This window comes from Drosophila sechellia, chromosome 2L, assembly GCF_004382195.2.
Source record: "Drosophila sechellia strain sech25 chromosome 2L, ASM438219v1, whole genome shotgun sequence".
In the NCBI taxonomy this organism is placed as follows: Eukaryota; Metazoa; Arthropoda; class Insecta; order Diptera; family Drosophilidae; genus Drosophila; species Drosophila sechellia.
Genome location: NC_045949.1, coordinates 10,850,996 through 10,871,090, shown reverse-complemented (window position 1 = coordinate 10,871,090; position 20,095 = coordinate 10,850,996). Strand labels below are relative to the sequence as shown.

At 46.2% G+C, this 20,095-nt stretch overlaps 4 protein-coding genes across 5 annotated transcripts; 2 read left to right on the top strand and 2 right to left on the bottom strand.

The window, feature by feature from the left end:
* The first annotated feature begins 196 nt into the window (after window positions 1–196).
* Window positions 197–5,894, top strand: LOC6612120 (ralBP1-associated Eps domain-containing protein 1). 2 transcript variants are annotated; one of them, XM_002036601.2, is made up of 7 exons: window positions 197–773; window positions 829–1,233; window positions 1,316–1,635; window positions 1,691–2,475; window positions 2,606–3,042; window positions 3,468–3,554; window positions 3,710–5,894. In XM_002036601.2, the coding sequence occupies exons 1-7, from the start codon at window positions 627–629 to the stop codon at window positions 4,250–4,252; spliced, it is 2,724 nt and encodes a 907-aa protein (XP_002036637.1). In that variant the 5' UTR covers window positions 197–626; the 3' UTR covers window positions 4,253–5,894. The 2 variants fall into 2 exon arrangements, with proteins under 2 accessions (XP_002036637.1, XP_032569800.1); XM_032713909.1 differs by lacking the exon at window positions 3,468–3,554 and having other exon boundaries at window positions 198–773.
* A 96-nt stretch (window positions 5,895–5,990) lies between these two features.
* LOC6612119 (enhancer of mRNA-decapping protein 4 homolog) lies at window positions 5,991–11,643 on the top strand. Its single transcript, XM_002036600.2, has 11 exons — window positions 5,991–6,195; window positions 6,279–6,559; window positions 6,624–6,832; window positions 7,094–7,494; window positions 7,553–7,806; window positions 7,866–9,439; window positions 9,572–9,809; window positions 9,864–10,104; window positions 10,167–10,332; window positions 10,393–10,915; window positions 10,985–11,643. The coding sequence occupies exons 2-11, from the start codon at window positions 6,294–6,296 to the stop codon at window positions 11,172–11,174; spliced, it is 4,062 nt and encodes a 1,353-aa protein (XP_002036636.1). The 5' UTR covers window positions 5,991–6,195; window positions 6,279–6,293; the 3' UTR covers window positions 11,175–11,643.
* Window positions 11,644–11,768: 125 nt separating this feature from the next.
* Window positions 11,769–15,347, bottom strand: LOC6612117 (GATOR complex protein Wdr59). Its single transcript, XM_002036598.2, has 6 exons — window positions 14,924–15,347; window positions 14,650–14,860; window positions 14,310–14,593; window positions 14,075–14,248; window positions 12,166–14,019; window positions 11,769–12,089 (listed from the first exon to the last, which is right to left on the bottom strand). Exons 1-6 carry the CDS (start codon window positions 15,233–15,235, stop codon window positions 12,015–12,017), a joined length of 2,910 nt encoding a protein of 969 aa, XP_002036634.2. The 5' UTR covers window positions 15,236–15,347; the 3' UTR covers window positions 11,769–12,014.
* Window positions 15,348–16,274: 927 nt separating this feature from the next.
* Window positions 16,275–20,095, bottom strand: LOC6612116. Its single transcript, XM_002036597.2, has 2 exons — window positions 19,653–20,095; window positions 16,275–18,447 (listed from the first exon to the last, which is right to left on the bottom strand). Exons 1-2 carry the CDS (start codon window positions 19,706–19,708, stop codon window positions 16,386–16,388), a joined length of 2,118 nt encoding a protein of 705 aa, XP_002036633.1. The 5' UTR covers window positions 19,709–20,095; the 3' UTR covers window positions 16,275–16,385.

The window sequence follows — 20,095 nt, the reverse complement described above, 5'->3', positions numbered from 1 at the left end:
ATAAAAAAGACATGATTTTGTCTTCATTTAACACCATTCAATTATATTATAGTTAATCCATATTGAAACATAAATGAACATGGTAAGCCACCTTACAAAACATCAATCCTGCGGAACCAATCTTTTGCCGGGAACTAGGGCTGCGAAACGCTAACAGGTACAGGGCTGCCGCGACAGCTGTCTAATCGAATCGATATCGCAACGTATCGATATCGAGAGCCAGCGCACACACAGTGCAAAAGAGTTTGCGAAAAAAACCTGGACAAAAGCCAAATTGATTGTGAGCCGAGCAGCTTGAGGCACTAGGTGTACCCTCTTCGACCAGTGCCGTGGAGCCTCTAACCACCGTGGTTGTGGCGGCACCAAGAAGTTAGCGAAACCATCGCCACCGCAGTTCTCGCAGCTTCCACCTCCTCCAACTCCGTCTTGGGGGCCAAAGGCAGAAAATCATCAGACTTCTGGTTGTAAGCAGCGCGGGGCAGCGGGGTCGGCACTGGCCTGCTGGGTTAAGCGTGGAAGTAAACAAACGAATTGGATTCCGGGTCCAGGACGGACGAACGGGGCGTGGCTCGTTAACCAGCGGCTTGGTAAACGAAACCAGAGGCGGCAACAAGTAGGCGACAGGCATGGACGTGTCCCTCACTGAGCCGGAGACGCGCTTCTACAGTGAGTTGTTCCAATGCTGCGACGTGGAGAAGACGGGCAAGGTGCCCATGCTTAAGGCCACCGAGCTCTTTCGCTCGGCGGACATCGCCAACGAGACAGTGATTGAGGTAGGTCCAATTTGTGTGATCGTGAGTGATTAATTATCTGGGTCTGGGCTTACAGATCACCGGTCTGGCGGGGATACCCTCCACGGCGCTACACATCTCGCGGACACAGTTCTACTCATGCCTGAAGCTAATCGCTGCTCATCAGGCGGCCATGCCTCTGCGCCAGGAGCTGATTTTGGCCACGTTTCCGCTTCCATTACCGCACTTTAGCTGGAAGGAGGCGGTTACAGCTCCAGTGGCTGTCGAAAATGGATTGACTGCCTTGCCACCACCACCGCCCACAGATCGCAGAAATTCACTGCGTCGTAACTCGCAGCAAGAGCAGCTGCAAGACACCTCTGATGTGCCCAGCACCGACTCCGAGGTTGAGCAAAACGAATCAGTGGACGATGCGACAGGCCATGGACGAGGTACGGATGGCTGTGGGGTCGTCAGCAGCAGCAGCCGCGAAAATGTCGGGGTTTGTACTTCTATCTTATCTTGTGACATTTGTAAATAAGCTTACCATTGACCGATCCCCGTCCATGCCTTATCTCTTTTAGCGTCGACGAGGAGCCGGTACTGCTGGTGGATCGCCAGAAGCCTGGAGCACTAACAGTGACAGCCCCACGCCCACCAACAGCGTGGCTGAGCGGCCTTGGGCGCAGGACACCCTCTGGCAGGGTTTGCTGGGCGATGAGCATCGCCAGCTGCTGGGCACGGAGGAAGAGTCTTCCGATCGCCACAGCAGCGACGACGAAGACAACGAGAGCGAATTGGTGACCATTTACCAGATAACCCCGGAACAGCGCGAGTACTATAATAAGCAGTTCAGGACGGTACAAAGGGATCCGCATGGTCTGCTTTCCGGCCAGGCAGCAAGGTTAGTTTGCTTGAGGAGCATTTATAGCTTTATTCTTATTACTTTTTTTTTTTAGAAATTTCTTTGAAAAGAGCCGCATTCCTGTGGAGGAGCTGCGTCACATCTGGCAGCTGTGTGATGTTACCCGCGATGGAGCGCTAAGTCTGTCTGAGTTCACGGCCGCCATGCATTTGGTGGTCCTAAGGCGCAACAACATTCCCTTGCCCACAAGTCTGCCCCACTGTTTGCATCCCAACGTGCTACAAGCGGCTGTGTCCGGCAGTGGGCAGGGGGTGACATCCTCGTCATCGGCGGCGCTGCCTCAGGAGCCACCTGAGGCTGATCTCCTGCACCTAAATGATGAGGATGAGGACGACCATACGGACAATACAATCATAGCAGGCAATCTCAGCGGCGGCAGTGCAACCAGCAAACCGCGTCCCAATGTGCCCAGCGACAAGAACATCATGAATCTGAGCAGCATCTCTACGTCCTCGCAGGCTAGCAACAGTTCCAGACGTGAGGCAACACCGCAGAATTCTTTGGGCAAGAACCGAAGCATCTCAAACTCGCCGAATGTGGAAAAACCTGTGTCGGGAACTGTTTCCTCTACGGCAAACGCTGTAGACTCGACCAACGTCTCCAGTCAGTGGACAAAGTTTAGCGAATCTCCAACAACAAGTGCTGTTTCGGTACAGTCAACCACTGGGGCAGCACCTGTTGTAGCTGCCGGAGCAGCCGCTCCTGGCGCCTCTAGTCCTGGTCTTAAGCCAGTCCTGTTTGACATGAAACGCTCGGCCCAAGACGTGGTATCCAATCCGCAGATCCTGCACCCAGTGCCACTAAGAGTGACGCCCATAGGTGAGTAGAAGAACTACCCTATTCTATAAAATGTATTCTTATGCACCATTATGTGCGTTGGTGATACAGTGTTGTTTTAGAACTCTAATGTATTAAAAATATATGTAATTATTCCTTATCCCATCTGTAGGCACCGCCATCGCTTCCTCAGCTGAGTCATCCAACGACAATGAGAGCGCGGTGGCTCAGCGCGAGGATAGTCCCAAGGCCATCTCTTCGACTACTGTCAATAATCAGTCATCTGCTGTTCTACCCGGAGTATCGGGAGTCGCTGGCTCCTCCCACCGCGATAGCAGCGATCTGCGTGCCATCCAACGGCCTCAAGCCAAGAAGCTGCCGGCCAAGAACAGTGCATTGCCACCGCCACCGCAACGTGAGCCCAGTATCGGATCCACTGGGCCAAGTGAGCCGCCGGAACCGCAGGCTGCCTACGTGGCATCGTCTTTGGCGTCGAAGAAGGAGCCACCGCCCCTGCCACCGCCGAGGCCACATCGTCATGCGCGGAGCAGCAGTCTGGACTTAAACAAGTTTAAAATAGGCGCAACGGGCGGTGCCCAACAGGCGGAGGTATGTTATGTCCTATGGACCAACAATTTACAATCTTATCTGCGTATTTCAATCTGTGTCGTTTTATATGCTTTGGTCATTAAAGCCTTGTAGGGGATAGTATTTCGTATACCTTCACTTATCCCCTTCAATGCTATAACAGACTAAGGAACTTCCAAAACTTTCCGTGTGTCCTGTCTCTGTTTTCAATATTTGTGGTGTACTTTGCAAATGAAGGCGAATACAGTTTTTGCTACAGAATTAATCCATTGAAATGGAAATTCAGTCACTTTTAAGAGTCTGAAAAATTGTTTAGCATTTGCAAAGGCAACCATAAACTTCGGGCCACCGAAGTTGCCTATATTGTTTTGTGTTTTTTGTTTGCTTGATTTTGCGTAACTACCTACCTGTGAAATGTATATAAATATGCAACCCCTTTTGTTAAGATCACCGCGCAGGCCAGCTTCGATATGCAAACCTCAACGGGGTTTGCCGATTTCACGCACTTTGCCGACGAAGGCGCCGCGAACGTCGTAAGTCCAATCCTAAATGTATGCAACTCGTAAAGCATTCCACTACAATTGGCCGTAGCTCCACTAGTGTCATGTGTCCAAATTCAGTAGCTTATATAAATAACGCATCCATTTGTATGACTGTCTTACTAATCTGTACTCTGTACTCCTTATAGGTGGACGAGCAGCAGCTACACTCATTGCCGCCGGCAGCACCACCGCCACAGGCAGCAGTGGTGCCGCCCACAAGAATCACTCTTCAGCAGGCACAGCAGCGAGTTTCTGCGTTCGAGGTTTACCGAAAGCCGCAAACGCCACGTGGATCGCAATCGCCGCCCCAGCAACCGCCACCGCCGGCTCCAGCTGTGGGTTTGACCACCCAAACTGGTCAGCTGCCCAGTGCTGAGAGCTTTGAGAAGCGGGTAACCGCCATCAGTGACTCGCTGCGCCACGTGTCCTTCAAGCAGGGTCAGGCCAATACCACGGAAGTGCTGCAACGGCTGCGGGAGCAGAACAACTCACTGCTCCACCTTTGCAACGATTTAAGTGACGAACTTCTGAGCGTCCAGACGCGCAAGGAGGAGATGCGTCTCAAGCTGGAGGGACTTAATGCCAGTGATAGTACAGGGCGAACGAGCTCCTCGATTTGCGCACCGGTGACAGCAAACGTGACCGGCGGATCCTCTGGTTCGGCAGGAGCTGCTTATACCAACGTTTAAGCAGCGAAAATGATCATGTGAATGAGGGTGAATCGATTTATTTTTCTGCGATTTATGACTTTCGTTTGCCTGTGTATTTTTGCAACCATTTTAATTGTCTCGAACCAAAATTTAACATTCCTTATACTATTTTATACCTTCTTTAAGCTATTAGTATATTTCCCTCTTTTCTGCACATTAGACTGCATTAAATACATATTGGTCGAGAAAATTTCAGAAAACTACGAATAAGTTTCCCTTAAATTTGAATACTAACTGAAAAACGGAGGAAAAATTTATAACGACCAAGTTTAATATGAAATCCTCGGATTTACGGCAAATAGCTGAAATGAATTCATGCTATTAGTATTAATTCATTTGTTCATGCACTAAAAGAAATCGATTCACCATTATGTTAAACACTTATTTTGTTGTTTCTGTATGTTGCAAGCACAATTTACGATTTGAGGTGCTTACACAGCGATAAGACTGGGCAAATCTTTGAGTAGGCTCGTAAAATATCGTTGTGAAAATATTTACACAGTCTGCAGATAAATATTCGCCAGATCTGAAAGTTCCAACAGCTTCTATGTACTACCATTTGCTTACCCAAGAGCTTGCTCAGTCTTAGGCGGGTAGAAACACCAGAGTTGGATCTGATAGCTCGTCCGTTTATGCATTGAAGTTGCTAATTTAATTTGTAGGCTAGTTAAATCTCAAGAACACAAAACAAATCATGCGAGAACAACAACAATAATGCCGCCTCTATAGATATTTATGCAGATCGATTTATATATGTATGTATATGTATATTTAAAGATATATGTATATGCGCTTCTCCTAATTGTTACGAGTAAATGACACACAATTCTTTCGCTTGACAGCCACTCCGCACTCCGTATCTCACCCTCACCCTAGTGATTAATGAAACTGCCACAAAGTGGTCCAATCCCAGCTGTAATATTTCCTGCTGCGAAGGCATTTTACTTCTCCGTTTGCTATTTATTAATGTTTTGTGTATGCCTCGAAAATGTCCCTTCTATTCATTCCGGCAATGAAAATGAAAAACAAAAAAAAACTAACTCAAAAATAAGAACTACAAAAAACGAACCTAAAAAGAAGCCAGGCTTAATGTTTAAGTATTAGAAAAGTCAAAGGTAAAAAATCGATAAAGAAATTCATTTCCTTGAAAGCTTAGCTTAGGTTTTTCAAAAAGTATATACATCTTAATACATTTTCTATCTGTATAGTGTACACAATAACACTTGATATTATCTACAATTACCAAAATTTCTTTCTACCGAAACAGAAGACAAATTTGATTTACTCGGACCACTGATTGTGTACGTATGTATATGCTAACTTCGAATTTATCAGACATACCGGCATATATCACATCTTTTGCATACTTAAACCATTAGATATATGAGTTTTTCTTCAACTTGTTATACATTTTCAAAGACCTACCCACACACAATCACACAAGAGAAACGAAACAAAATGAAATATGAAAAGAAAAAGTGATATTGAAACACTATGTAAACATATTATTACGTCGCTGCGTAATCAATGTGTATTGTTTTGATGGATATACATCTCTATGAATAAAGATAAATGTATTAAGTTGATGTTAAAATGCAATAAAACGAAAGTGCAACCGAAACGCGTTTTCTTGATTTCAAAAGAACGTTTCGCTGAGCGTCCATCCCTGGCATCCGCGTCGCCGATAACAGACGCTGTCCATCGATTGCCCTAGCACACGCCGCTACACACCTCTATAGTTTTGCGGCAAAAAAAAAAAAAATTTTGCGAAAATTTGTGAGTTTACGAGAAGCAGCCAACTAAATGGTTTAGTTTCGCAAATTAGACAATCAATTGCTGGAGGCCAGTTTTACCAAGTACCGGCCGGGTGCATTTAGCAGGAGTAAAGGAGACCATTTGAATGCTGCGTATTGATAGGGCAGGTTGGTGTGCGAGTCGTTGCTGTTCATCAACTGGCGAAATTAATAATGTGTACCCCCATGCCGTATCATCCTCCCACTTGCAGTCAGCCGATGTGTCAATGTTAATCGCGCTCTTCGCGCTTGCACACTTGCCAATCTTTCGTAAGACGCCTTTGTCAGCCTCCTCCTCACCGCCGCCGTCTGTCCACCGGTCGCCAAGGTGTGGCAAAGCAAGTACCGCGTACCATCCACCGCCAGCAGACGCCTGCATCCGCATTACTGCTTCAGCCATTGACGCAGCATCCGGGATGAGCAACAGCGCCGACCAGGACAAGCCGATTGCCGCCAACGGCAATGCGGCGGAGCCTCAGGAGATGGAAGTCATGTGCGTACCACCGGTTATCCAACAGAAGGCCCTTGCTTAATTATTTTTTTTTTGTGTTTAACAGACACTTCCAAGCGCAAGAGAAGCAGTGCTGCCGCGTTATTAGATCCAATAAGACCAAGGTCCTCACATCCGGCGGCGTTCACACACGCGGTTCCTCCAAGGTCAAGCTAAAGAACATCGTCGACTACAAGTGGGAGCGCAAGTACTACTATCCGGGTCACCTGGTCGCTGTCCACCGCGATGGCAAGCACCTGGCGTACGCCATTAATGGTAAGTAATTTATATCCCATGGCAGTTTCATGTCCAATTATATTTTATTTATGTATGTCAACTTTTTCTCGCAATTCTTGAGTTTTATGAATAAGGAATGGTTCTAGAATTTATCAATCAATATTTTATAAAGCTTTCTGGGAATAATGGCTTAATAATTATGTATATCTATGAACCTATTTACCTTGTGTTAATTTAAAAATTGATTTAGAAGCTATGTTATCATAACCGTGACTAACCAATACTTCATTATGCTCCCAGTCAACAACAAAGCCACCGGCATGGAGGGCATGGTGCGCGTCTGCAACATAGCCACCAGCATGAGAGCCTTGATCAAGGGCATGAGCGGCGAGGTCTTAGATCTGCAGTTTGCCCATACGGATTGTGAGCGTATATTAGCTGTAATCGATGTCAGCTCCCTGTTTGTCTACAAAGTCGATCAAATCGAAGGCAACCTGCTTTGCAATCTAGTGCTAAAGGTGGAGGACCCCATCGCCAACTATGTGCCGGAGTACGATATGGTCTCCTGGTGTCCCTATGTCTGCAGCAGCAGCGCCACTGTTCCCATCAACGACGATGACGATGAGAATCAGCTCCTCATTTGGTCGCGAAGCTCTCAATTTCAATGCTTTCAAGTGAAGATGATTGTCTCTGAACATGGGGTTCGTTTGTGCTACTGTTCTGCGCCAAACATATCATTAATGGCTTTTACCTTAACAGCGCGGCAAGATCCAACCTGCAGCCCTAGAATCTGGATATCTGAAGATTGAGGAGGACTCGTTGATCACGTGCGCCGCTTTGTCCCCGGATGGCACCACTGTGGCTGCTGCTTGCGCCGATGGTTTGGTTCGTTTCTATCAAATTTATTTGTTCGATGTGCGCAACCATCGCTGTCTGCACGAGTGGAAGCCACACGATGGCAAGAAGGTCTGCTCACTCTTTTTCCTCGACAATATCAACAAACCTGTAGAAGAGTAAGTAGTTATTATATAATATAATTAAATATAATTATTATATTAAACTTTCCCATTAGATCCTACTGGCAGCACGTGATCACTACGAGCGATGCCAATACCGAAATCAAGCTCTGGAACTGCTCGCTATGGGAATGCCTCCAAACTATCAATGTGGTGGCCAGTCCGTCATCTGTGCAGCCCAGAAACTTTATCGCGGGCATAGATCGCAGTGCGAACTACTTGGTGTTGTCTTGCCTGGACTCTCTGGCCGTGTATGTAATGCAGATTGGCAGTACTGGCGGCGCAGACTCCGAGAATAGAGTTAGCGATAGCGAAGGAGAAGGCTGCGACACTTCCAAACGCATTCAGAATGTTGCCGAATTTAAGCTGAGTTCGGGGATTCTCTCTTTTTCTATTGTAAACGCTAGTATGCGTCGCGTCAAGAACTCCATCGAGAGCTACTATCCTATTGAGGAGCCCGATGACTTCGATGACGATTCCAATTCCACCAGTGCCCTTGTGCTGCACATGTTTGTGGTGCAGGCAAAGAGCCTGCAGGAATGTCAAATAATCTACCAGCCATGCGTGGCTGAAAAGCCGGAGCGGAGCAGTCTGAGCAGCAAGCGATCACAGACGCCAGAAGATAATCTGCTAATCAAAGAGGAGCCGGAATCCCCCAACAGCGGAACTGTGGGTGCTGTTCAGCTGGATGCATTGTTCGCAAAATCCGCAAAGAGAGCTTCAACGGGCAGTTCATCTGCCATAGTGGCCGTGGCGGCAGCCGCGGCTGCTGCACCTTCAGCCATCCTGCAGGACGCCACTAAGGAGACGGTCAAGTCAGAGTCCCCGCAACTAAGCAGCGCGTATCCGCAGCAGGTTAATCTCATGACTCCAGATGCCTTCAGTGCAAGCGGAACCGCATCGGCAGCAGCTGTCTTTGTATCTACCAGCACCACAACTTCCATAGGAACTGATAGCTCTACCACCAGCAGCGGTCAGGATAGATCCATTGATTCAGCGGTTCTGCAAACCATACGCATGCTGGCCACGGTAACGTCCAAGACTTCCGAAAACCCCAATGCCGAGGTACTCCTCAACCTAATGAACAACACCCTCATCGAAGATCGGGAGCAACAAAAGCTGAAGGAAAAGCTTGACGCTCGCAAGAAGTTCATTGCAATTGATCGCAATCCGGAGCGGAATGTGGCTGAGAACTTGGCCAGCGGCAGTTCGAGTCCGAGTCGAGAGGTGCAGGAGATAATGGCCACACAGGACGATGCCGATGCCTACGAAGCAGAGCTAGAGAATCTGGACGACGATGATGACGATGAGGAAGAAGAGCTGGCAAATTCATCACCGCTCCCAGAAGCTGTTGACGGAACATGGCCCATTGTCAAGCTGTCATCCCACTCAGCCGAGCTCCAGAATGCTGCCCAGATCATGTCCCAAGCGGTGCAGAATACCAACAATGGCAATGTGCCGCCTACGCTAGGTGGAGGTCACAATAATAACACAAGTGTAGGCAGCAATAGCAACAACAACACGGCCACAACTCTTAGCACCAGCAACACCAGCAGCAACAACGCGGCCGGAGCATGCGATGGTTCAAGTGGAACTGAAGAGCTCAATGCCAAAATGGAACTACTCATAGGTGAGTGGTTCAGGTCTTCAATCAGAAATTTTAAATATTTTATATTAAAAAGAGGTTATCGCATGATGTAGCGTAACATTATGTTTAAAACGTACTTCAAATAATAACAATTTTCACATAAATTATTTGCAGATCTAGTAAAGGCCCAGTCCAAACAAATAAACAAATTGGAGAACGAAGTCAACAAGCTACAAAAGCAGCAAGAAGCGGCGGTGGCCCTGCATAGCAAACAAGACACTTCATTGGAGCCCAAAAATCTTAGTCAGCTAGCATATAAAATTGAGATGCAACTTTCCAAGCTAATGGAGCAGTATCTCAAGCGATACGAAAACGAGCATAAGAAGAAACTGACGGAATTCTTGGCGGCGCGGTAAGATACATATAACAAATTTTCCGGGGCACAATCCAAGTATACTTTTTACAGTGAGAGTCAAAACCGAGAGCTTCGCGACTCCGTGCTGCAGGTACTAAATCAGTACGTCATGAATCACTTTACGGACATCATTGGCAACGTTCTCAACATGGAACTGCAGCGCCAGCTGATTCCTCGCGTGAATGCCAACATGGACCAGCTCCAAGCCCAAATGCAAGTGGAGATTGTGCAGAAGCTGAGTGTGTTCGACAAAACGGTGAAGGAGAATATTGCCCAGGTGTGCAAGAGCAAGGTAAGCAATCTCCAAGTCCATCCAAGATGCTTATAATTCGAATTTTAACTCATTTCTATTAGCAATTTCTGGACACTTTTGGCAAGTCCGTGTTGATTGGTGTTCAAACCAGCCTTCAAACCGCCTTCATTGAGTCCATGAGCAGCACCTTGATTCCAGCTTATGAGAAATCCTCGCAGAACATGTTTAAACAACTGCATGACGCTTTCAGCGTGGGCATAAAAGATTGTTAGTATATGATCATTACAATCATAAGGGATACATAAAGCTCCTTCTTTTGAATTCCAGTTATGGTCCAGTTCAACACCTACCTGCAGCACATGCCACAGCCCCAAGCCGGGAGTGGCAATACGGAGGAGATAAACAATAAGTTGTCCATGCTTAAGCAGTTGGTCGAGAGCAGCTTGCATAAGCACCGCACTGAACTCACGGACGCCATGCTCGAGACACAAAGAGAAGTGAAGAGTTTAGAGATTTTGCTGGCGCGTCAGGTCCAGGAAACGATCAGATCAGAGCTACGCAAGCACATGGAAGCCCAGAACGTGGCAATGCGTTCGCAGGCAGCTACGCCTGCACCACCTTACGACCTCAGGGACAGCATCAAGCAGCTTTTGCTGGCTGGACAAATCAACAAGGCCTTCCATCAGGCTCTACTGGCCAACGACTTGGGCCTAGTGGAGTTCACTCTCCGACACACGGACAGCAACCAGGCATTCGCACCAGAGGGATGTAGACTGGAGCAAAAGGTTCTACTGTCGCTCATTCAGCAAATATCCGCTGACATGACCAATCACAATGAGCTTAAGCAGAGGTGAGCTAGGAGAACAAAACAAGTAACAAAACATTACATTGCATTGATGATGCACCTTTTCATTTGTAGATATCTCAACGAGGCACTGTTGGCCATCAATATGGCAGATCCCATTACCCGCGAGCACGCTCCTAAAGTGCTCACCGAGCTGTATCGCAATTGTCAGCAGTTCATTAAGAACAGCCCCAAGAATTCGCAGTTCAGCAATGTCCGTCTGCTGATGAAGGCAATCATAACGTACCGCGATCAGCTGAAATGATATCAAGAGAACTACAACCTGGCCAGTGGCTGGTTTTGATAGATTACCCATCCGATCCCCATCCAAGATAGTTAATCTATGACACATTTTACATTTATAAATACACGCTTGTAGTTAAGTCCAAAAAGAAGTTAGTCTGCTAAAAAGCTCTCAGCCAAGTTCATCCCTTAAAGAGTTGAAATTGAATATATGCCTTTCATTTTATTGTTTATTTGTTTTGTGCGTGATTTGTTTATAGTAAGGCCGTATATCTAATGTTTATGTCCCTATATCAAAAATGTATTATCTTTAGAATGATTCGCCTACTAAATTGCAATATTGTTTTTTTTTATTATTTTATTTTTGCGTTCCCTTTTATTTTCATTTTTATATTTATGACGCTTAATGAACAAAAGAAAACACACAAATACAAGAATAGGAGCTGTAGAAACTTATTTAAAAATGATTTTCAAAACTAAAGCAAACTTTATTATGACGGACAAAACAAAAAAATTATTAGATTGCAAATGCAAAAACTACAAGTAAATCTTAGAACTTAAGCTAAAAAAAAACAGAAAGCAAAAGTCGATAATAAAAAAGAATAAATGTATGTACTTGAAAAAATCTAGAAATAGTTCTTTTTGAATTCTCATAACCACATTATTTTGGTCATGTGTTGCATAAAGCTTTTACCCTTAGCTTGGCTAGTAAGTGGTCATATATTTCTCAATGGTATGCAAATCGTACAAAAATTGTTCGCCTAATGACTAAAAAACACCTAACTATTTTGATATCCACACAGACGAAAGAAAGTTAAGTAAGATTATCTCTGAAAGGAATGCACAACACTGAAGGTCTGAATCAGCTGAGTAGGGCCAGCAGCTCCGAGGTGCGCTCCAAGCACTTGCAGCCACAGGTAGCACACACCTTGTGTTTCTGAAAGGGAAACAGGACAAACATAATAAATTTATGTTTAAATCCATACATCTTTTGCTATGTGATAGATACCCACCTCAAACCATTGCATCATGTGATCGATGTGACCGCCATGGCCACAAGCCAGACACGCATTGGCTGCTCCTTTCACAGGCAAACGGCAGAGGACGCAGAAGAGTACGGGTCGCTTGCAGGGCTCGCACTTGGGCGTCCGTTTGGGCTTGGCACACTTCCTGCACTCGGTAACGAATTCCACACCCTGGATAGGAGGCGGTGTATTCTGCGTATGCTTGAGGATCAAAGCCCGCTTCGAAAGCAACTGCCAGCCAAATAAAATTTCAGCATAGGCGCGCTTAAATTGATCAAACAGTGGCATCTTAGTGCGTCTAATCAATGAGCAAGCGTATGCATCAGTATGGATTTGCTTAATCTCCAAATCCAGGGAGTCGGACCAAGAGTTGCTGCGTAGTTGCTTAAGTTGCTGCCACGTGTTCGATGAAGAAGATGACTTGATGTCAAGCGGAAGGACCGTGTGATACGGTGAAATTTGCGAGTTAAGCTGCGGCGGAAGTCGAACTGTCTTCTCCATAATGGCACCGCCACCCGTGGGGCATTTGTCAAACAAACAGGCCAGCAGCACAGCTGTCTGTATGTCACCGGAGGTAGCATAATGCATTATTAGTGATTCCAGCAGGTATTTCTTGAAGGGATCTTTGTAGAACAGAAGCTCGTTGAGTGTTTCATGTGGAACTTGGGGTGTGGCTATCAGTTCCGCCAACAGCCAAACGGGCACCAAGTCCACGCGCCCATGTTGGCGACAGATCTCACCATTTTTACGACACGTGTCTGCTATGTTGCACTTATCGAGGGAGAACTCCCGAGCCATTCTACGACTAATGTGGAGTAAGCTACTTGTGTCGTATACGTGAACCACCGGACTTCCATTCATCTGCCGGATGGCTCGCTGCTTGCCCGGTTTTCCCGAAATCATCCTCTCCTGGAGGTAAAATGAGGCGTTAGCTTCCCGCTGGGCGGTGGCCATCACATTGCCTAGCAATCCACTACCATTAATCGATGAGAAAGTCCGCGGAGTCAATGCTGTGTGTTGCCGCAGGGTCAGCCTTTTGTTGTTCACCGGCTGGGCGAAAGTGGTCAGCATACCAATGGCATTGAAATGGACCCCTGACGTCCGCGGATATGGAATGCAGGCATCGTGCAGGGTGCTTGACAAAGCTCCTTCCAGCCGAGGGGATTGTAGGAGCAGTTGGCTACGATCCGCTCCGCCTACAGCGGCCACCTTTTTCTTCATAGCCGCCACCAAAGCACGTAGGCATTGTTCCAGGCAGGTGCGGGATTTCTTGACCCGTTGCAATGCATTGCAACGGAGCACTTTTAGCAGAACGCCACTAACCTCACTGGACAGAGTGGTTCCCTGGCAAAGCTGAAAGTCCGGCGGAGCACTAGGGCTTGGATACGATGTCGTGAAAGTCACTTGTAAAATTACCGTGTGTCCACCGGCGCAAATCTTGAAGCAGGCATACCGCTTTATGGCATCTAGTGTGTCTACCTCCACATGAGGCATGTTTGTGTTGAGCAGCGAGAATTCGTGGTGCAGCGAACACGTGGGTTGATCTGTCAGAGATCTGGCTATGTGGGGCTCCTCTCTGCGATAGTAGCCGCCTCCAAAGCTCGGGGAACGAGCCATGGGCAAGGTATTACAAGCACCGTCACCCGTGGATATGGGCAACGATGCGGCAACCAAAATCGATCGTGGATGCAGGAATTCTGGAGGAGTGGGCACTCTTAACTCACTGAGATCGGACTCAAAACGGGATTCTATTTCTTCCGCAGACGGTTCGCAAAGCTTTAGCATATTATCATCGATCTTCCACACCCGAAGCGTGCGATCCCTGGACCAAGTGACCAGTTCCTAATTAAAGCTCAATGCATAAGTAAGAACATTGTGGTATCCTTGAAATACTTACTATTTCATTGGAACTCTCACGATTTGGACGCCAGGCAAAGTCAAGAATGACATCGGTGTGCCCCACGAAGGAACAAATAGGGTCTGTTTGCTTGCTGTTGCTCCAGAGCAGCAAACTATTCTCTCCGCGTCCCAAATGTGGCACCACAATGCTAACCAGGCCGTTGCCAATAGGCTGTATGGAAAAAAAATATTCTTAAAATAAATAACAAAATTATTAAACCTATATAAATTACCGTGTATCTTGCTCTCCACACGGGCGACATGGTTGTAATGATCTTCTCGGCCCTGCGAGGATTACACACATCAAAGTACTTGACTGTTCCATCCTGACTGGCGGTTGCCAAGCAGGTCTCCCTTTTGTGGCTCCAATTGATGCCATGCACTCTATTTAAATGTGCTGTGATGTAGTGCGTCGGGCAACTACCCTTGCGAATATCCCAGATCCGTAAATCTCCATCATGGGCGGCAGCCAAAAGGTTACCCGAAACGCGATTGAAACCCACTTGGGTAGCACCAGCTGCAAGAATTTTAAGTTGGATATGAAAAGGATTAAAAAATTTGATAGAAACTTACACATGCACACGGCATTCAAGGACAGGGCTGGCTTCCTGGGCTCCCTTAAGTCCCAAATATGAGAAAAGGTGTCTATTGAGCAGCTGACCAGCAGATTCGGATCCTTGCCGTGCCAGTCAATGTCGGTCACTGTGCGAGTATGTCCACGCAAGGACATCTCGTAGTGCGGTTCCGCAGTGCCCCAGCGAACGATGTCTATGTGCTGGCTAGTCTGAAAGTCAAAGAGCAAACTGGGATAAACGCCGCCTATACGTAGATATTTTCATATACTTACCGCTATGGCGCAGTACTCTTTGCGACTGGGACATATGGCAAACTCCGCTACGGACACCTCGTACTTCGACTGTCTCTCATGTCGTCGCAGAGACCCATCGTCCTGTCCCAAACGCTGCAGAGCCAGGTGACCACGGCCGGCGAGGAGCACCCACTGACCTGAGTAATCAACCGACATGGCCGTAGCCTGGGAATCTCGGTGTTCATAGTATTTGTTGCTCTGCCTGACGATGTAGGTTTGTTCGGGTGCTCCTGCTCCCGGTCCACCGGCTGTTCCGCGTTCTCCCGGACGCAGTGTCTCCGTGGGCGGCATGTTGTCCTACTCTAATGAGTGCTCAAAAAGCAAAAAACTGCTAATTTAAACCATTTTTGCAACAAACAAAAATTAAACGAAGAAACTGAACTGATAAGAACGATAGACAATAACAACAGGCGTCTGTGTTGGCAATTAAGCATTTTTCCCGACAAAGGAATTTTCAGGAGCTCGTTAATCTGGCTCTCTTGCAAAAAACTGTTTTTTGATAATATTATGAGTACAAAATTAAACTCGAACGAACATAAATATGCAAAAATTTTATTTAATATTTAAATATTTTGTCGCAAAAATTGTTGCCCCCAAAAATCTAGCTGGAATAACGACAGCACTGTAGCAACTATAGCTGAAAATTTTATTTATTCGATAGTATCGATAATATCGTAGTTATTGCTATCGGGATTTGAATTTATGAAATAAAATAGGTAAAGTAGTTTAGAGCACAATTCATTGTTTCATATATATTGTCTTGTTTAATAAAAACGTTAGATTTTTTTATAGATTTATTACATTTTTCAAATTGTCAATCACCAAAAAATATACATGTGCATTGGTTCATAAATGTTATGAAAATTATTAAAGTACGTGTCTAAATATAATTTAGCATCTAAATAAATTTGTAACTAGAAAGCGATATTCCTAATTGACTCATTTATAAAAAGTTCATCCTATTATTCATATATTAACTCAGCATAAGGCTATAAATCATGAGATACTAAACAAAAAGTGCATAATATATGTATATAACAACTCAATTATTCTCTACAATGTGCTAAGTGCTACATATTTTGGTTACTATTATTTATTTATATGCTCATCACTTCCCTCGCTAGTCAGTAATAGCTTATCATTTATTTTACATACACAAAGTAATTCTGCGGTTATTACGATTATTAGTTCATTCAGTTTATTGTCCTCTAAGTTAGTGGGAAATAAACAAATTCCGCTCAACTACCGTGACTACGTAGGTGCCTAAGACTGGGAACTCCTTACGGCAAAGGCTAAAATTGGATAAGTACTTTTATACAAACATTGGCTATTTCATAGAAATAAACTAGGTTTTATAACTAAGGCTACGTTAATGGGTTTCAAGTCTTTGACGTTAAACACATCCTCCCCATCCCCGAAAGCTCCCAGTTATATTGCCACCTTATCTGTGGCAATAGCAGAACATCTTTAGCGCCGGATCGTTGAGACAGTAGCTCTGGCTTCCATACAGATTCAGTCGGCTAATGGTGCCCGTAAGTACGGTCGTATAGCCCGTCATCCGCACCGTGGACTCAAACACACCCAGTCCGGGCTTTGTCTGCAGTCGCAGGGTGATGTCCACAGCGTAGTCCGTGGAAATGTTCTTCACAATCTTCGAGTGGGGGGCCGCAATCAGAGCCTGGAGTATGGAGTTCAGGTATAGGGTCCTGCACTGGGAGCTATCCTTCAGTCGGTTGTTAATCAGGCGTACCAGATAACGCGCCGCCCGCTGGACACGTGGATCGTTCGTCTGCAGCTCCTGGCGCTGGTGGCAGGTGCACCAGTGGGCGGCAATCCCCGCCTGCTCGCAGGTCCGAGCAGCCGGGATGGGCAGGAATAGGCTGATGCCTCTGGGCAGCGTGCTATCCGGCTCGTCCATCTCAGCGGATCTGCGTTGCAACTGATCCGCCTCCAGATTGTGAAGATTCAGGAGCTGCAACATCGTAGCGTGCACATCAAATGGTGTGGTTAGCCGGCGGGCATTTAACTTAAGATTGGCAATGGCCTCCGGATAACGTTCGTTCATCCATGGCGGATACAAAAGCATCATTAGGGGCTGGCGCTCCTCCATCATGCCCTGGTAGGTACGACGAAAGGAACCCCATCTCAGTCCGTGATCGGATAGCAACATAACCACCGTGCGATTGAGCACTCCCGAATCTTGCAGCTGCATCAACTGTTGCAACATGGCCTCATCCAGCAGTGAAGGAAAATTAAAGTAGTCATGGGTTAGGGCCACCGTCCAGAAAAATGAAAAGTAAAGATCCCTGCTCAGCCGTGGCACCAGTTTCTTCATATACTCGAGCAGCACATCCGCCGTCCTCCGGCTGCCCATGCACAAGTGCATGTTGAGGTCCTTCTTGAAAGCCACAGTCCTTTCCATTTCCATGATCATGGGTCGCAGATAGTAATCCGTTGGCTGCTTTCGGAACCCATTTTGATTGTAGTTGAATGCCGAGAGCATTGCCACATCCTCGGCGAAAATGGAGTGATAACCCAGTTGCTGGTAGCGTTTCCAAATGAATGAGCATCTATCATAGGATCGCAATGTCTTCGGCGTACAGGCCAGATTCAGTTCCTGGTCATCCAGGCCACTTAGGAGGGGCACGACATTGGGAAACGTATTGTCGCCCACCTTGTTGTAGCCCCAAAATTCCACGTGGGACAGATGCTTACGGACGTAGTTCGCTGTGCGGCGCATCTGGCGCAGGAAATTTAGATGCGACAGGCTATCCATGCCGAGTATCATAACGGATACCCGTTCCTGCTCCTCCTTGCTCTTGTTGAAGCTCACCCTTTCGGTTCCAGTTTTAAGTGGGGGCCTAATCCTTGGCTTATCGACTGCAAAAAAATGGCAGTCCTTGTAGAAGAGTTTGTCCAAAGTATCATAGCACCACATGCAAATGAACTCCGAGCTGAGAGGCAGTTTCATTACTTTGTCCAGCTTGAAACTCATTGCCGGACTGTGGGAGTTACTAGAATCGGTTTTGCGCTTAACCTCCGTATAGTTGCAATTGACGGTGGACAGGTCACTGATGTTGTAGAATGCTAGCAGCTCACTGGCCTCCAGATTGAGGTGCAGCTGTCCGGGAATCGTGTCGCTGGTCCGGATTAGAGCTCTGTTGCAGCTGTACGGACGCGGCTTGAAAATGAACTGGGCAATGGTGTCGTCGGTGACCTCGAAGTGCGGCATCCGGCAGCCCGTCGTGTCAACGAAATAGGCCGTTGTCACATTTCCTCCATAGTGGTCCTCGATGCGGGCCATAAAGTCGAATCCATCACGGAAACGTAGTAGTTTCGTCCTCAGATTGTAGTCCACACACAGGTAGGAAAACACGCAGAGGGCGAAGATCACAATCACAACCTTTTTGAATTGTCCACGGTTCTTGTTCATGTTGTAGTAGCGATAGTACTGCTGCAGATCCCTCTTGGTCATAAACTTCGGATCCAGCAGATACTTGCTCCTGTTGAATAGCAACAAGGAAACGATTAGATTGATTTGTATGTCTAACAGAAAAAGCCTAGGAAAGGTGTTTGAAATGTTATAGAAAGAACTTGAATGCTGTGATTCATATGTTTGGTAAGTATACTATCATTAATTAAAAATCTCTCCAATAATCCTTTTCAATAATTTCCTTAGTCAATGCGGGTCATTGCCTTCTTAATTCACTTCCCCCCATCACCCCCTTGACCTTTCTATGTTTGCCGCAAACTTCTGCTAGGTTCATTGTATTCTCTATAGTGCTTAGCAGTTTTGTATGCTGTCAGCCATTAATTAAGGCAACAAACTATATAATGACTGCCCGAGGCAAAGGATGCTCTCTGAGTAGCCACTCAGCCGAAAGTCCTTAATCCGCTGCCCACCTAGACCAAGCCCCAACCACTTTAGGTCCTTCGAGCCACCATCACAGCCCACAGAAGTCTGGTTCCCGTTTCAAGAAATACAGGAGAACGTGATGCTGTCAGTGTTTTTAAATTTAAGCCAGGACGATCTCATTAATCCTCGGAATGCTCAATGAATAATATAATGAATATATGTAATATAATAATAATATAATAAATAATGAATAATAAGGCATTAATAAATGAACATACGAAAAGGTGTTGCAGTGTAGGAAATATAGGAGACACTGAGAAAAAACAACTTTAAATAGTTAAAAAAGATTTTAAATGATTATCCATAACAAGTACCCGTGTCCTTGCGAAAGATACAGAATGGGAATACCATAAGTAAAAACCAATCCGTTGGTATACCACTTAAATTATTAAATCGAAGGCAAATAAATGAGCTTAAAAAATAAATATCAATGACTTATCCCATTTCACGAGAAGAATAACCCACTTTTACGGGGCCAGAATAAATCTCATTCAACGAATTTTCTTTCCCATCCATACGATTTTGGAAAAAAAAAACAAATTTTCAATTGACACATGCAATTGCATTTTTCTCGTGAAAACACACGGGCAAGCAAAGGAATCGAACGTTTTGGGGGGCAGAAGGATAAGGATAAGCGTTGAAATGGCATTCGGCTTGAAAGCTCCAAGCAAACAAGCCGGATGACACACCTGTCCCTTGCCCCAAACCTGTCGCCATCACCCCCATCCAGATCCATTCCATTTTTGGAATCCTTTGATGTAGAAAGGGGGACTTGCTCATTTTGGTACTTACTCATAGCTCAAATCGCCGTATTTTCGCATATCCTTTGCCGTGTAGTAGGCACGCATCTTGGCGTCACTTGCTGCGTGTCCTGATGCGCCCTAAGTCCTGTTGATAGTCTCGCCCGCGCTCGTGCTCCCCCTCGCGCTCGTGCTCAAGTCCTTGACATCCTGTTTGCTTTCTAGTTAGTCGGACTTTTTGTTTTGTTCTTCGTGCTCTGCTTATTCCGCTAATTGTTTGTGGGCCACATTTTATGCACTTTCGATACAACAATTTTCACACGACTGCCTCGCTCGGCTGCCTGCATCTCCTTCGTCCTTCGTCTCGCGTCCTTTTTGCTGCGTTTCTGGTGTTTTTGTTTTTGTTCGAGCTCACAATTGCCACGCTTGCGACGCCGAATTACTGCAGACTTATTTCCGTTTGAGTTGGCTTCTCATCGCACACTGGATTTCCGC

Coding starts and splice junctions, on each gene's coding strand:
- LOC6612119 (XM_002036600.2), top strand. CDS start 6,294: ATGTTAATCGCGCTCTTCGCGCTTGCACACTTGCCAATCTTTCGTAAG. Junction 7,807..7,865: donor ATCAACAAACCTGTAGAAGA/GTAAGTAGTTAT, acceptor CTTTCCCATTAG/ATCCTACTGGCAGCACGTGA. Junction 10,333..10,392: donor CAGCGTGGGCATAAAAGATT/GTTAGTATATGA, acceptor TTTGAATTCCAG/TTATGGTCCAGTTCAACACC.
- LOC6612116 (XM_002036597.2), bottom strand. CDS start 19,708: ATGCGTGCCTACTACACGGCAAAGGATATGCGAAAATACGGCGATTTG. Junction 18,448..19,652: donor TACGGCGATTTGAGCTATGA/GTAAGTACCAAA, acceptor GCTATTCAACAG/GAGCAAGTATCTGCTGGATC.
- LOC6612120 (XM_002036601.2), top strand. CDS start 627: ATGGACGTGTCCCTCACTGAGCCGGAGACGCGCTTCTACAGTGAGTTG. Junction 1,636..1,690: donor CTTTCCGGCCAGGCAGCAAG/GTTAGTTTGCTT, acceptor TTTTTTTTTTAG/AAATTTCTTTGAAAAGAGCC. Junction 3,043..3,467: donor GCGGTGCCCAACAGGCGGAG/GTATGTTATGTC, acceptor CCTTTTGTTAAG/ATCACCGCGCAGGCCAGCTT.
- LOC6612117 (XM_002036598.2), bottom strand. CDS start 15,235: ATGCCGCCCACGGAGACACTGCGTCCGGGAGAACGCGGAACAGCCGGT. Junction 14,594..14,649: donor CTTGAATGCCGTGTGCATGT/GTAAGTTTCTAT, acceptor AAATTCTTGCAG/CTGGTGCTACCCAAGTGGGT. Junction 12,090..12,165: donor ACATGATGCAATGGTTTGAG/GTGGGTATCTAT, acceptor TTTCCCTTTCAG/AAACACAAGGTGTGTGCTAC.